General features: G+C 50.4%; 2 protein-coding genes across 4 annotated transcripts in view; one reads left to right on the plus strand and one right to left on the minus strand.

Annotated features, from left to right (window-relative positions):
- The window catches only part of DRC7 (dynein regulatory complex subunit 7), a 26,610-nt gene extending 25,613 nt beyond the window's left edge, over nt 1-997 (minus strand). The window contains exon 1 of one of the 2 annotated variants that reach the window (XM_065566858.1): nt 922-997. The gene's annotated coding sequence lies outside the window, so the exon portion shown is untranslated. The remainder of the gene's footprint in view (nt 1-921) is intronic. The other variant, XM_065566857.1, reaches the window with a different exon arrangement.
- LOC101934571 (uromodulin-like) overlaps nt 1-14,805 on the plus strand; it is a 15,444-nt gene extending 639 nt beyond the window's left edge. Inside the window, exons 1-9 of one of the 2 annotated variants that reach the window (XM_065566859.1) lie at nt 2,642-2,763; nt 4,532-4,598; nt 5,218-5,385; nt 6,725-6,930; nt 8,754-8,911; nt 9,859-10,104; nt 12,429-12,588; nt 13,399-13,543; nt 14,667-14,805. In XM_065566859.1, coding sequence (XP_065422931.1) covers nt 2,719-2,763; nt 4,532-4,598; nt 5,218-5,385; nt 6,725-6,930; nt 8,754-8,911; nt 9,859-10,104; nt 12,429-12,588; nt 13,399-13,543; nt 14,667-14,758 — 1,287 coding nt within the window. In that variant the 5' untranslated portion in view covers nt 2,642-2,718 and the 3' untranslated portion in view covers nt 14,759-14,805. Of the gene's footprint in view, nt 1-2,641; nt 2,764-4,531; nt 4,599-5,217; nt 5,386-6,724; nt 6,931-8,753; nt 8,912-9,858; nt 10,105-12,428; nt 12,589-13,398; nt 13,544-14,666 lie in introns of those variants that run through there. The other variant, XM_065566860.1, reaches the window with a different exon arrangement.
- The last annotated feature ends 990 nt before the right edge of the window (nt 14,806-15,795 follow it).

Genomic DNA, 15,795 nt, shown 5'->3' on the forward strand with positions numbered 1-15,795 from the left:
CCAGGGGTTAAAGACGGGACTTAGTGTGGCGAAGGGGGGCTCCCCACAGCTCCCCCTCCTCTTTCCAGCTCCTTTAATCACTGCCCTGTGCAAATGTTTAACACTGTTCCTTCTGCATTTAAAGCCTGGTTTGCTGCAGCGACCAAGGAGGGACGGAAGGAGCCCAACCTCCCACTCATCGGGAGCAACCCCAGTCAGACCCCTTTCCATCTCCCAAACGCTCCCACAGTGCCCAGCCTCCAGCCCCTCCCTTCTTCACGTCCCCCCTCCAGCCCACCCCTTCCTCCCCTGGGGGCACAGTCCGAAAAATGGCCTGGTTTTCTGTTCTCAAAACGCGCTCCATGTGATCTGGGGGGGAGCAGCCCCCGGTCACCTCATCGGGCCCCACGCAGACCCCTGCTCTGCTGAGGGTCGTGCAGCACGAGCGCTGGGCTTTTCTGGTTTTGCTTTCCTGTGACGGACAGATGACCCCTTTTCCTCCCAAATTCAGCCCTTCCAAGTATAACAACTCCACTGGAGCCTCGTGCCAGGCAGGAGTTTGTCCCAGCATCCTCCTTTCGCTTTCCCAAAGCTCCCGGGTCTTCTCCTGCCTCTGCTGAATGCTCCCTGCCTTCGGCTGATTCCCTGCCCCTTGGCCTGGGCCCTACCTTTCCATGCCCTGCCTGGCCCCTGCCCTCCCGGGCATGCCCCTGCTCCCATCTCTGGGACGCCCCTTCCCCGGGGGTCCCCTGTGCTGCCCCATAGTGCATCCCCACCCCTTGCCTGCACCCATCCACATCCTCGCTCACACAGGCGCACAGCTGTTCTCCATCTCTCAGTGCCCCCGGGTGTAACTGCAGAGCAACCGCCTCTGAGACAACCCCAGTGCCTCTCACCACCCACCCAACCACCCAACCACCCCTCTGCAAACAGCGGCCTCACCAGCTTCTCCTGCGCTCGCCCAGACCTGTTGGGCTCCCTCGCCATGGCAACCGCCTTCCATAGGCTGAGGCTTCTGGGAGCTGTAGTTTCTTGGGCAGGAGTCGTTCCTTGGGCAGAGAGTAAGGCTGGGACTGGCAGTTTAAGCAAGACCAGTTTCCTTGCTGTGGAACTTGTGGAGGTTTTGAAAATGGAAAGATCTTTTAAAATCTAGGTGCAAATTTTCAAAGCGTGGGCCAATTTGCACTGACTGAGCCTGTGCTAAACCCAGCCTTTGAAAATTTCAGCCCTAATGTTTGTTTTCTATCATTGATGCATTTGTTCACCTTTTGCATTTCACTTGGATTGAGAAATTAGTCCAGTCAATTTCACCCTTTGCCTCTAGTCAGTTTTACTGTCAGGATTCCTTCCTGCACTGGCAACATCCTGCAGTATTTGGATTTGGGTTTCCAGCCAAACTAACATCTGTTTGCACTGATATTTTAATATGAATAAATCAAATTGACTGGAGAGGGGTCAGAGACGAGTCATGAGAATGATTAAAGGAATAGAAAACTTGCCAAGGGGCTCAATCTAGTTTAACAAAGAGACAGTTAAGAGGTGAGTTGTTTACAGTCTGTAAGTACCTATATGGGGAACAAATATTTAATAATGGGCTTTCAGTCTAGCAGAGAAAGGTCTAACGCGATCCGATGCCTGCAATTTGTAGCTAGACAAATTCAGGCTAGAAATAAGGTGTACATTTTTTAACAGTGAGAGTAATTAACCATTGGAGCAATTTACCAAGGTTTGTGGTGGATTGTCCATCACTGACCATTTTAAAATCAGGATTGGATGTTTTTCTAGATCTGCTCTAGGGATTATCTGCGGGAAGTTCTCTGGCCTGTGTTATACAGGGGGGCAGACTAGATGGTCACAGTGGTCCCTTCTGGCCCTGGAATCTATGAAAAACATTTCTGTTAATATTAATTTGGCAAAAACTTGGATTCTTTTTTGCAAAATGTAAGGCCCCCAGCTCTAGCAAAAGCTTATGCAGATCCGTAACTTTACTCACAGGAGTAGTCCCGTTGAAGTCAGTGAGATATCTCACATGCTTAAAGTTAAAGGTGAGGGTGTTTGCACTGCAGGACAAGGGTCTTGGTCCTTTAACTCCAGCTGTAGAGGTTCGTGCTTTCAGCTATTGGAGCTCAGGGGTCAGTTCCTAACAGTGCGCAAGATGACGGCAGTTACACATAGGATCCCTGAGTGCAAAAATCATGAGACTGTCTAAAAAAAAAAAAAATCACATTTTTTATAGTAATACATGTTGGGCTTTTTTTCTTTGCTTTCTGTTTCCTGAACTTTAAGGTTCGCTCACATCATGTGTTCAAGCTTTTCATCACAACCATGAGGACTAGAAGGATAATGAAAGCTGTGTGTAGCTGGCATAGATGTGCCCAGTTAGTAAATATGGTTTTCAATCCCACTGTGTCTGTGTGGGGTCTTCATATTCTTATTGTTGTGTAAAGAGCAGCCCCATCCGAAAGGGGCTAGTCTTATTAAAAAGGATTTGTGTGTGTGGGGGGGAGGAATGCAAAAACTTCTCTTAATTAGTGAGCTCCCAGAGCCGTGAGTTGTGTCGGTGCTTATGACGAGCGGTCTAATAGGAAGGTTGGCGTTTAGTGAATCCTTTCCACCACTGCAGCAATGACAGGAGGCTAAATTGGCACTGATGCAATCACTGGGGAAGTGTGAGGGGTGGGGGAGAATCAGCTGTTGAAAGATGATATAAAGAGCACTGCGAGGCCAAGGCAAAGAGAAATGTGGACAGCTGTGGGTGAGCAAGGGTATGCAGGTCTGGCAATGGTGAGTAGAGAAAAGCTCATGAAATCTCAACTTTAAACAGGGACTGCAGGGCTCTGTTTGTGATTGTTGAAGTGGTGGATTTCTCCTCCTAGATTGTAACTTACAAGAGGGCAGCACTGTCTTTCTCTTGTCTCCTGAAAGCAATTGGTAGGGCTTCCGAAATGTCTTCTTGTGTAGCCATGTTCTCCCTTCAGAGAACGGGTCTTGATTCCTCAGTCTCCCCTCCTTGTCAAGTCCATTAACCTTTAGGCAAAGTGAGTGCAAAATGCGATCACACCAGAACTGTAGCATTTGATACCTACTTTGCTGAGGTATAAATGGCTACGTGAGGTGCAAGGCAGTGGGGGAATCAGATGCAAGAAGTGCAGCTATTTACTGCTAGCGCTTTTAGCCTCTCTAGAGGTTGGCCTACCTCAGTGCTGTAGAAGTCCTGCACTAACAACCCTTCTAGACTTCACGGGGAGGGATAGCTCAGTGGTTTGAGCATTGGCCTGCTAAACCCAGGGTTGTGAGTTCAATCCTTGAGGGGGCCACTTAGGGATCTGGGGCAAAAACAATACTTGGTCCTGCTAGTGAAGGCAGGGGTCTGGACTTGATGACCTTTCAAGGTCCCTTCCAGTTCTAGGAGATAGGATATCTCCATTTATTTATTTATTTGTCATCCATAGATCTCCTAGAGCTCTAATAATGATTCCCCGTTTCCCAGATGGGGAAAGTGAGGCACAGAAGTCAAGTGACTTGTCCAAAGTCTCCTCCTAAGTCAGTGGCAGAGATGACAGTAGAACCTACTTCTCTAGATTTTTAGCCTTGTGCAGACATTGACAACATGAGGGCAAAACAGGTGTAAAATGCTGCTGAGTCAGGATGGGGACTACGTATACCTGCATTGTCCCTGCTGTTAATGACTGGGGGCAATGGAGTCAGACCTCTATCCACTAGCCCGCACTGCCTCCTAGCACACTCGCCAATGAGATGGCTCCTTCTCTGTCAAACTGTTACAATAGACAGCTGGGAGTGTAAGATCTGGGGAGCGGAAGGCGGCCTTGACTTCTTGTCCTTTATCTGTTTATTTGTGATATAAATGTACGTTCCCTTCAAAGCCACATTCTTTCTTTAGCTATGTCAAAGGATCTGAGGGAAGATGCTGTTCCGCTTGTAATTTACCACTTTAATTATAACTCTTCTCTAAAGTGGAAAGTGAACTTCCTAAGGAGGAACAACTCTTTCCTTCCTCTTCTGTTTGCCCTGGTGCCTCTCCTGTGTGATTTCATGGCAAGTGCTCAGCTGTTACTACTGGCCTGTAGTCACTTGTCCGGGTTTATTTTTCTCTGCATATCCTCGGAGTTGGGGACCCTGATACCTCAAGCCCAGTGAAGTAGCCCTATTGGCGATGCCACTTTAATGCAGGACCAGATTTTGTCCTGTATGTTGTAGGCTGGCTGATGAGGAAGGTTTTGCTGCTCAGACCCTTCAGGCCTTTGGTGATAGGCAAAATAACAACAGAGAACACATCTGGGTACAAAGGAGACCAGGAGATGCCAAATTAGAATTAGTAGCACTGATGGTCAGAGTAACAGACTCCTTCAAAAACCCAGGAAAGCAATGCTTGCTGTGGAATGCGGAGTATTCTGAGTGGGTCAATATTGTCTTTGCCTTCTAGATAGGTTCAACATGTCAGCACGTTCTACTGCTACAGGAAGACTTTTACATGGCTGTATATGTTTCCAGAGGCTACAGCAAAATAAGCTAGAGTCTGTTTGCTTTTCAGGAAGTGACTGTGACATGCCTGCTGCTGCTCGCTGCTCTCTGGCTGCCTGGGGGTGAGAGCTACAATAGTGAGTCTCTTTATTTACTGGGCTGTGGGGTGAGGCTGAATAGTGAGGCCAAGAAGGGTGAAATCCTGTACCTGGGAATGTGCTCAAGCTACTTATCCAGAGTAAGATTAGCACTGGTCACTTCTCCCAAGAGCAGAAGGCATTTGGGTGGCTGGGGGGTGGAAGAGCGCGTGCACACATATACCCCAGCTAAGGATGCCAAAGTTTTGGGGCCAGAAGTGGGATCTTTCCACCTTCTTGTCAGCAGGAAGCTTTTTACCTGCCAAGCCAGAGATGAAGGTTCTGCATCTCCTGTACCAGTTGAGAGCAGCCACTCATCACACTGAGATTTGGATGCTAATGACCTCCTCCGCTCGAACAAGGGGAAGTGCAGACTCTTGAATGCTCCCTCTTGGTAGGCACTGAAGAGGCATTGTCTTTCAGATGTAGTGTCCCAAGGCAGTTCAGCCATTAATGTAAAAGTTCTCTTGGGATCTAAGCAGTGACTCTAAATAAGTGCAACTCGTTCCCCTCACGGCCGAGCAGAGCACTGACTCAGACTTAGAGACAGGCTAACTGTAGCTTACTATAGCCAGTTATTCGCGATGCACTTAAACATACCCACGTCCCTCTGCTGTAGCTGATCTGAAGAAGCCCCTTGGCCGAATGGAAGAGGCTGCCCTCCGTCCCAAGAGAAGCCCGAGATTCTGCTTTCCGAACCCATGTAAGCACCAGGGAGTCTGCCGGGTAGTTGAGGAGAAACCAAACTGCACCTGCAAGGCTGGCTTCACTGGGACATTCTGTCAAGGTAGGACTGGGCATGGTTGGGGTACACGTGTCAATTCTAGCAGTTGTGAGCGCTACTCAAGCCACTTGGAAAGTATGGGGGGCAGACTTTTGCACTCCGGTGAGTGCCTTTATAAGCTGACATGAGGAAAGGATTTGTTGAACTAGGAACAACTTCATGGGGATGGTGTGGGAGTCAGCAGATCTCTGGTGCAAAAAGGGGTGGGCCTGTGATGTGACTTGTGTGTACGCTTGCACAATGAGTGGGGTGGGTGGACTTTTCAGGGGGGCAGTGGGGGTCTGGACATGGGGAGGAAGGGTGGGTCTCTAACCCTTCCCACGCTACCCTGGTCTGTGGATCACAGACGGCCCAGCACTTGCAAGGGGTGCATGGAGCTGCTCTGGTTGCAGAGATGAAACCTCTATCAGTCAAGCTAGGATGGCTCCTGCTGGCTATGGCCCAATCCAAGGCTTTCTTGGTGAACAAAACTGGGCAAACTGAGAGGATTTGCTAGCCCTTTGCTTGGCTGCTCTCTGTTGGGAATTGCTCTCTGGAGTCCCTTCAGTTGTGCTCAGACTCGAGGATGGTGAGCGTCACAGTGGCGATCTGGCCTTAAGAAATGTGAAGCCCTGCACTGAGGGAAAGGAAACTACTGGCCCTCCTGCCCTCCCTTCTTGTAACTAAGCAGCTCCAGCCTGTAGCACTGTATTAGAGTTCATTTCCCTTTAATCCTAAACCTGTCCTCATGTTTCAAGCAAGGGACACTTCTGCGGTGGGGTGAGGTGGGGAGACTGCAATGCTGTCATTCCAGGGGCCTCGCAATAGGAGGAAGCCCAAGAACCACTGTCTAGTAGCATCCCATAGCTTCCCTTGGTCACTAATGGACTCTGGCATAGCAAAGTCAAGTGTCCCTCGAGGAAAGTGACCCCAAAAAGTTGCTTTAGACGAAGGTCCGAAGCGGAAGCACTTCAGCCTCATCGGGCTTGCCGGGGTGATCGTGCTGTAGTGTACTGACTGCACAGACATCAGTCACGGGGATTAAATGTAGCACCTCTGGATCCAAGTGTGAGCCCTCTGCTGTCCGGCGTTAAAAGGTCACGTCCCTCAGCTTGGAGGCTGAGCAGTAGACTTGGAAACCTCTTGGTGTCTAACCACTAGAGAGAGAGAGAAGCTCCCACTGGATTCATGTGGGTTCTCAATCTCTTCCACCCAGCATCCTTTGCAGGCCTCTGAAAATCATACTTGGCCAGCAGTGAAGTGAAGGATGCTCTCTGTATACCGGTGCTGGGTGTCACCATAGCTGACGTGGGGCTCCTTCAGGCCTCTTCCTTACGGCTATTGCAGATCGCTTTTTCCCCAGATGTGGTACTCAAGCTGCAGTGTGAGGAAGATCACATGAAGATGATGGTGAGAAAGGAAGTGTTCGAAGTGTTGAAAATCCCCTTGGCGCGGGTCCACTTGAAGAACAGCGCTTGCAAGGTCTCCGAAAAGGAGGAGGATGGAGCAATCTTCTTTGCAGCCACTCTCACGGGCGAGAACCATACCCTGTGTGGGTCAGTGATTCAGGTAAAGGCTCCGTGGGGTGTCTCTGATTAGGAGGGGGAAGCCATTCTGAGACCAGACACCGTGGTGAAGGGGTTCGGGGTGTTTCTGCTCTTCTGTTTTATTTCTGCCTCGTAGCATTAGTACCTAACTCCTAGCTCTAAATGGAAGTCTTCTCGAGAGCTGGTATGGTGGCTAGTGTACACCATCTAACATAGTCAATGATTCTTTCTGGACCTCCGCTGAGTTGTTGGTTGGGGTGTGAGAGGGCAGTGCTTGGCTACTTCAGCAGAGTATGGGAGTCCTGAGTTTCTATTTCCCAACGGAGAGTAACTGTCTTTCCAGCAGCTGTTGTATGTATTAAGATGGAATAAATGGGCTAAAGGTGTTAACATAACCCAGTCACAATCCTACAGTCAATAGTATTAACCAAGGTCTGGGAATTGGTAGGCAGAGTCCTCCGCCCGCTTAGCATCATGGAAAACACTCTAGACAATTTGTGTCTAGACGGATTATTAAAGAGACTTTTATTGGACCGAATTCTGTTGGTGAGAGTGACAAGCTTTCAAGTTATACAGAGATTTTCTTCAGACCTGCGTAGGTCAAAAGCTTCTCCCCCCAACAGAATTTCTTCCAATAGACGGTATTACCGCACCGGCCTAGTGTCTCTAATGTCCCAGGACCAGCATGGCTACCACAGCAGTGCAAATGCCAAAGATTAGAACTTTTTATTGATTGAAATATACGAAAGGAAAAAGACTCAAAACAAGTTGAAGAGCATTCAAATGGAAATTGTTTTGCACAAACAAAGTCCCTTTTTGGAGACCGAATATGGGTTAACGCCTCTTATTGAGTCAACCAGTCCTTGGTGGGGAAGAAAGAGTTAATTCTATTCCATTCTGAATTGGGAATGGTAGTCCCTTTCCTGCTTTAGACCAGACGCGCCCCCCCTCATTATTTTAATCTGAGTGGTCCTTGAATGGTATCAGCAGATGCTTTCTGTTTAAATTAAATCCGACTTGGTCTCCTTCTCACATCTTCTCTTCAACAGTTTCATGTAACCGATCCATTGACTATTCATGGACCTTTCCCCACTAGTCATCGGTTAGGTTAGCGATTCAAATAGGCCTGCTAGGCCCTGAATATTGTGATCGCTGCCAACTTTCCGTGTCATAGCAGGACTGTGTCCCGTTCTGGTGGCTGGACTGCAGAACAAGAGCCTTCCTTCTGCCAGCTAATGGAGATCTTCCTCAATCTCAAGATATAGGAGGCTCTTTCTCAAGTCCAAGGTCCTGGGTTCTGTACCCTGCCACAAATGGGGTGTAGATTAGCTGAAGGTCTGTGGGCAACATCTAGATCTGTTTTGGTGCTCCATGCTAAACCATATCTACAGACATACCACTAGCAATCTGCTACATACCGTGCTGTCTTAATACAGAGATCTCCCTTAATGGGGAACAGATGACTTGTTCTGGGCCATTTCATGGCTCAGACCTCGAGAGAGGCACACAAATTAAAGGCTGAACTTGAGACTTGCCTCTTCGGACGAGCACCCAAAAATTCCAGCTGAAATCCATGGGTGCTTGGGTGCTTCCAGCTGCCCCCCCAGAACAAGAGGCCTGTTTGTGCATACAAGCTGATGGCTGTGGGCTTTGGGTGGAAGCCTCAAGGAACAGGCAGTGCCTTCTATCTGCTGCGTTGCCTATGCTATCTGACCTATAGCTAGCTCTGACTGGGTCCCTGACCACCTTGCTGCGGGCAGGATGGGGTAAGCCAGGCTGAGTGCAGAGAGAGACGTGTTCCTGGCATGAAGACAGGACTTAAATACTCTTTCTGGCCCATGTCAGCAAAACAGGTCACACGTGTCTTACACCAACGTGATGGAGTCCGACATGGAGGCCACGGGCGTGATCTCCAGAAGCAGCCTTGTGCGAGTGCATTTCTCCTGCATCTACTCCTATGAGCGGGTGGTCCAGCTGCCCTTCTCCCTTACTGCCATCGACACGTGAGTTGCTGGTCTTTCTCTCTCCTCTGGACAGGCATTTCCCTCCTATACTAAATGCTCGTTGGCTGCCCCCCTTCAGCTCTCAGGTGGCGGAGTTTCACTGGTGAAGCTGGTTGATTAAGGCCTGATCCCCAGTGGTGCTGAACCCCCCAATTCCAGCTGAAGCCGATAAGAGCAGTGGGTGTGTGGCACCTCTAAAAATAGGGGTCTCATATTTACAAGCCATTGAAGGATGTAAAGCAGCTGTAAAAATAGCTCCTGTCAATGAGATGAAGATTAGCCAGGCCACCAGGAGGTGCTGGTGAGCTTTGAGAGTTATGTCCCATCAAGATCCTTTGCCCTCACTTTGCACGGAAGTGGCCTTAAATGCCTGACTTGGACTGGCTGGGAGCAGCCTTCCGGCCCCCTGCTGCACTGGACAGCTTGCCTGAAGGGGCCTGTGCTTTCAGTAGCACATGCTGCAGGGAACTGAGACGTTCCCAGAGGGGTGTGCCATCCGATTCCTGCCTTTCTATCTGCCCAACCACTGCAAATAAACTGGCTTGCAGTTCACAAAGTGAGCTGGGGGCAGGACCCCATCAGACTCCCCGCTGCTTGGTGTGTGTCAGGGAGAGATCCTCCTGGGAGACGTCTTGAGGGCATTCTTCTCGGATGTCGCTGTTCGATACCCCAGTGGGGCAGCCTGGATGGGAGCTGCTCTCTTATGCAGAAGAGCCACTGAGGCAGCTCTTTCCAATCTCACAGGGCAGGTAGCGAACTATGCATGACTTGCTAAAGGTTGGCAATGGGGCCCTGGCTGTAAGGAGGGCAACAGATGGGCTTCCCCGTGGGCAGGAGCTGGTGGCACATGGGGATCTGTCTGCAAGCGCCGGCAATTGGATGCTTGGTGGCCGCCTCCATCCTGCCGTTTTCTAACTCTGGGCCTGGTCTCCCTGATCTCCTCCTAGGCTGGTGAAGTTTGTGGTCAAAGAGGGGGAGTTCAACGTGACCATGGCCTTGTACGAGACCTCGGCTTACCTGCAGCCCTACCGGCAGCAGCCCCCGGCCCTCCCCCTGTCGGAGTTCCTCTACATCCTGCTGCAGCTGGAAGGGCAGAGCCAGGTGCGGTACTTCCTGCTGAGCGTCGAGGACTGTTGGGCCACCCCGTCGGCGGACCCCAGCCATGACATGCAGCACCAGCTCATTGTGAAGGGGTAAGAGCGGCGGGGTTTGAGCTCCCCCCAGGCTCCTCGCCAGGGGGAAAAGCCATGTGCTTTACCGGCCCTGATGCTAGGTAACTCCGGGAGGGGAGGAGTCCAGGTCCAGGTTGCCATGACCACTCCACGGGAGTGACAAGCTGTCAAGTCTTCACTGGCTGGCTACGACCACAGGAGCCATGTCAAGACTTTGTAATTGCCTGGCAGAGCAATGTAAATGACCACTAACCATGTGGCATGCGGAGCTCAGTGCAAAACCCACCTCTTCCTCCCACACTTCCTCATTAGATCACAGTCACTCCTCCTCTTGAGATGCTCAGATCCCAAAATGATTCTGGGGAGAAGGCCCGACAAAAGAGAAGCCGGCTTCTCTCCTGAGCATGTCTCATCTTTCATATCTGTGGGAGAAAGTGCTCGCTCCCTCAATCTCTTCCCCCATCCCAGCACCGATGGGTGGTAGGTCCACTGATTGGCAGTACTGTGGCATGGGCCAGTTGGCCACCACTGTAGTGTGCTCTGGTGTTCATGCAATAAACGCAACCTGTCTTGGTTTAAAGCTGCGTTGTGCAAGTTGTCCCGAGTAACTTCCTTGTTGTTTGTATCCTAATAGTAATCGAGCTCCCCCTCCCCCCATGGACCAGGACTCTGTTGTGGCAGGTGCTGTACAAACACCACTGCAAAGTCTGGCAGAGATGGTCGCTTTCTTGGTAACTCTGCACAGCTGTTCGTAGAACTACATTTCAAAAGGCAGCCTGGACCCGGAAGAGCTTCTAGTCTGTGTTACTCTGAGATGTAGCTTCGTGTCCCAGAGGAGGATGTGGGAAATTAAGACTCCCAAAAAAGGATGAGTTTCTGGTCACATTCACAACCTGACCAGATTCTGGAATGGAGCTACCTCTCCAGAGAGCATCAGGAATATAAATAAGCCCATTGCTGAGTTCTCTTGCATGGATAAGGAGAGTGAGGCAGTGGAACAGGTTACCCAGGGAGGTTGTGGAATCTCCTAAAAACCTCCAGTGATGAACAGGTTGGACAAACGCCTGTTGGGGTGATCTAGGTTTACTTGGTCCTGTCTCAGTACAGGGGGCTGGACTGGATAATCTTTTGAGGTCTCTTCCAGCCCTACGTTTCTATGAGGACTGGGGTGCATGTTATTGTCCCATGCAGCTTGTGAGCCAGCACATGGTCTAGCAGGACTGTAGTTAAAACTATGGGGCACAGGCCTGCAGGGGACATGAACAGAAGTTGGGTACAGGGAACAGTGACCCAATTAAAGCAATTTGAGCTGTGGGCACGCAAACCACTAATAGAACTGCAGAGAGCCCCACAATGCCATGATGATGCATAACCCCCAGGCACTGATGCAGCATCTGATACACCAGCCTTTCATCCGAGGCAGCGTGGCCAGAGCACTGGACTGGGACTTAGGAGACCTGGATTCAATTCCCAGCTCTGCCAATGACCTGCTGGGTGACCTTAGCAAGTCACTACCCCGCTCGGTGCCTCAGTTTCCCCCTGTACAAAGCAGGACCGGGAAAGGATACTATTTTAAAGTGCTTTGAGATCTACTGATCTATATAGGTGTTATCACTTCCTTGGCTGTTGGGAGGAAGAGAATCTTTCCTTGCTGCTGTAAGGTGGGACTGGGCAAAGACCATTCCTTTCCTCCCCCATCTATGGGCAGGGAGTGATTTGGCAATGAAACTCCCAGGTAGAACAAGGAGCACCCTGCCCCACAGAGATGCACACAGACTCGGGCAACTGCTGCTCTGAAGGAAACCTCACCTTAATTGCTTCCTGCTCATCACGTATCATCTGTAAAGGGGAAGCGGCTTCCTGGCAGAGTTCAGATACGGAATTAACCCAGACATCACAGCTGGTCAGAATTCAGCATTGTGGAAAAACCTGAAACTGTTCTCGGTTTCAAATTTAAAAAGAAATTCTTCCAAGGGGGAGACGTGCAAGTCTTACTGTTTCTCTTTTTCCCTGGTCCTTCCAGGGGGTGGGGAAGGGAAGGAAAATTGGTGGGGAGGGAGGGGAGAAACAAGGGCTAACAGTTTTGATTTGAAAACAAATCTGCATTTTTGTCCAAAGCCATTTCCCGTCAATGCTGGCATCCTTCCTCCCTCTAAAAGTCCCCGACCTTTACCCGAGACTGCGTCTGGCAGCTACATTGACCCCCTTGCGTAAAGCCAGACATCTCAAGGGCAAAGCCTTCTCCACTGAAAGACCATGCGCTGCACTGGCACTGCTGGCATCTCAGGGTGTAAAACTCCCCAGCCTGACTTGGCTCTTGGACTCCCTTCCCCCCCCCCCTGCAGGTGTCCCCGTGATGAGACCGTGATGTACATCAATGGCATCGGAAACAGCACCGTGGCAAAGTTCAGCTTCCAGATGTTCCAATTCATCAACTACTCGGAGGTGTTCCTGCACTGCCGAGTCCGCCTGTGCCTCCCCGATGGCCCCGAGCCCTGTGCAAAGGTGAGGTCCCCTCTGCCCCGCGCTGCGAGCGGGACTTGTTGGAGTCTTCTCCTCTGAGCTGCCTTAGCTGCGGCTGAGGGCTCTGCTCTGACCCTACACTGGATTCAGCTAAGGGCTGGCTACAGGCCTCTCCCTGTGGAACTGTCACTGAACAATAAGGACCAATTGGACCTGCTCTCTAAGACTTGCTTCCCTTGTGGGACCTGCGCATGAGAGCACTTCTGCAGAAGTGACTGAGGCCCCATTAAGGGCCCTTATCACTGTCTGTTATTTATTTGCATTACTACAGTGCCTAGCAGCTGTAGTCCCAGGCCAGGACCCCACCATGCTAGGCAGGGTACAAACGCAGACCAAAGACTGGCCCTGCCCCCAAAGAGCTGACAGTCTGCGCTGGGTCTCAGATTTGCCCCAGTTCTTTCAGCAGCTCTCTGGCTCTCCTTGCTTCCAGAAAGAACCGAGCACAACATTGCTTCCTCTTACTGGGCAGCTGCCCAGTGATGGAGGGCCTCTTCTCCATTCCCTCAGAGCTCCAGGATTACATTATGGAGGGCTTTTACTTTAACCTCCCCTTTAATGATAGCTGGGTCCATCCAGTTTGTTGGTCTGCCTGGCTGCTGGATAAATGAACTGAAAATATCTCCCGTAGCTTGTAGAAGGTTCCTGGGACCATGCAAGTGGAGGCTTTTCACTGCCAGTAAGTTGGGCTTGATGTTCAGAGGAAGGGCTCTTCCTACACAGCACAGGAGAAGAAAAAGCAAGAGTCCCATCCTGCCCCATGCCCTAGCTTTCTTCCCTCTGTTCCGCTCACAGCAATGTCCCAGGAAGTCGAAGAGCAAGAGGGCACTTGAGGAGGACTACAAGAAGATTGTCTCTTATGGACCCATCCATCTCCTCGCCTCTCCCCTTTCTGGAGCACGGAATGCTGAGTCGGGGACAAAACTGCAGGACCTTTGGGGTACGTATGTCCTGTCCTGGATAACTGTACAAAGCCAGTTGAGTAGGAACTGTCCAATCACACTTGCCTCCTGTTACATATAGCCATTAAAGGAGGCTGCTAAGATCTCTCCCCTGCAATGTGGCAGTTCGGGGTCTTTCTGCCTGTCACATCTCAATGCTCCTATGTTGTGTTCTGCAGGACTAGAAGTCTCAAGATGTAGAATGTGTACAGAGAGCCTAGTCTGCCCCACCGAATCTGCCTCCTCCTAGGCCAGACGTCTACCACGGCACAGAGTCACTTGGAAGATCAGGGAATGGCTTGGAGGAGGGGAGCTGATGGCAGGAAGCCTGTGGAATCCAGGGAGGGAGTGATTAAGGGCTAGGTTTTTCAAGAGCTTGGTGCTCCGCATGCTGAGTGCTTTTGAAAATTGGTGGGTGCTGGGCTCTCCAGAGAATCTGACCCTAAATGTTAGGAGCGAGGGACTGATTAAGATCAGGGCTTCAGATTTTTGGTGTTAACTGACCAATGCCGATGAAACATCCAGATCCAAAAAACAATCTCGGTTTATCCAATAAAACGCTGGAAATGGTGATTTGTACCTAAAGAGCTTGTCTACACGGAGCAGTAATGCAGACTACAGGGATGTGACTTCTAAAGCACACTGTCTGTGCGTGAATTGGTCTGTGTAGACCCTGCTGATGCACACCAAGGTACCTGAGGGTGCTGTAACATTTGAAGCCATCCTACATTAATGTGCACTGGCGAACATTACAAAGAGATGACTAGGAGTGTAATAAGGGGTGTGTGTGTGTGTGTGTGTGTGTGTGTGTGTGTGTGTGTGTGTATATATACACACACAAAATGCCTTGAAAACTCCCAATTTTGGGAGCCATCTACCTAAAACTCAAATGGCTAAAAATCAGCCCCAATTCAGAGACAGCCCTGAAGTACACAGGTCTTATGGGCTGAGTGTCTTTGCTGCAATGCAGTGTGTCCTACTCACTGGTGCAGAGAGCGGCAGCCATGGTGGGTCTTGCATGTCACGAGAAGTGACCCCCACCTTCCCAGGCCCACTGCAGCGGCAGGCTCTCTACTAAGGATCACAAGGAAGAACCAGTAATGTAACTGCTTTCTTTTTTAGGGCCACAGCTGTGGATTCCTGGTGCCCTGGTAACGCTGATCATAGCCGGCCTCTTCGTTCTCGTTGCTATAGCTAAAGCCATGAAGAAATGAGTGATGTCCAGAGAGCACAAATTCTAAATAAACCTGCCACTTGCAAAGAGGGCGTCTGTCTGCTTCTTTAAACAGACTTCTCTGGAAGAACAGGCTGCTTGTTTGGAGGAGGGAAGCTGGTTTAATGCTCTAAAGCTCAAATGGTTCAACCACTTGAGTCTCTCGGCTGCTTATGTTCTCTTGTGCCTATAGCGGCTGGCACGGAGCAAACTTTCCTGGCATATCCCACAACATCCGAGCCCCCATGCACGAGCGCTGTGCTGGATTTACAAAGCTTTGCCACTCTATGGAAACAAAGGTGGTGACAGGTGCTGGAGCCGTCAACTAGGAAACAGGATATTAGGGGAGACTTACAAAGGGCAGTGAGGTGCTCTAAGCCCAATACAGCCAATGAACTGGGTGCTTAACTCCCCTCTGTGCCTCTAACAATCCTTCCCCCTGCTCTTCCCTGAGAGCATTGGTCTTAAAGTGGATGGTGAGGGGGTATGCTGGTTAACCACTGACAGTCAGCTGCAAGTGTTGGTTCCCCAAGGCACTTGCTGAATGGAAACACTTACGGGAAGAATCATCTGGCTGTTGGGGTGGGAACCAAAACTTAGAACATGCTGACCTGTGTCTAAATCCTCCAGCCGGTCAGTGCTTTAACATCCGCTTCCACTCCCAACCACTCTGGTGACCGTCTGTTCTTGCACATAGCCAGCTAGATACTGGAGTCAACAGGTTATCCATCTGACTGCACCGCAGGTGATTTTCAGCGCAGTGGGGCTCATGGATACGTAACGTACCCAAGAGACTTGGTCTCTTTTAAACACCAGCAGTGACGCAGGCCGTAACCTTCATATCGTTGGAGGTGTTGCTATACGAGCCAAATCTCTACCTGGAGCAAGCTTTATAGCCGGCTTAATGAGTCACAGTGAACTCCAGAGTGTGGGTGAGTTTAGTGAGGGCTGCTGCCAGTCTGGGCACCGTGCACAAATCTGCCAAACTATACGTCTGCTGGTGCCTCTCTCAGGCTTCCTAGGGGGTGTGGCTATTTG

The sequence above is a fragment of the Chrysemys picta genome, chromosome 14, assembly GCF_011386835.1.
Source record: "Chrysemys picta bellii isolate R12L10 chromosome 14, ASM1138683v2, whole genome shotgun sequence".
Lineage (NCBI taxonomy): Eukaryota > Metazoa > Chordata > Testudines > Emydidae > Chrysemys > Chrysemys picta.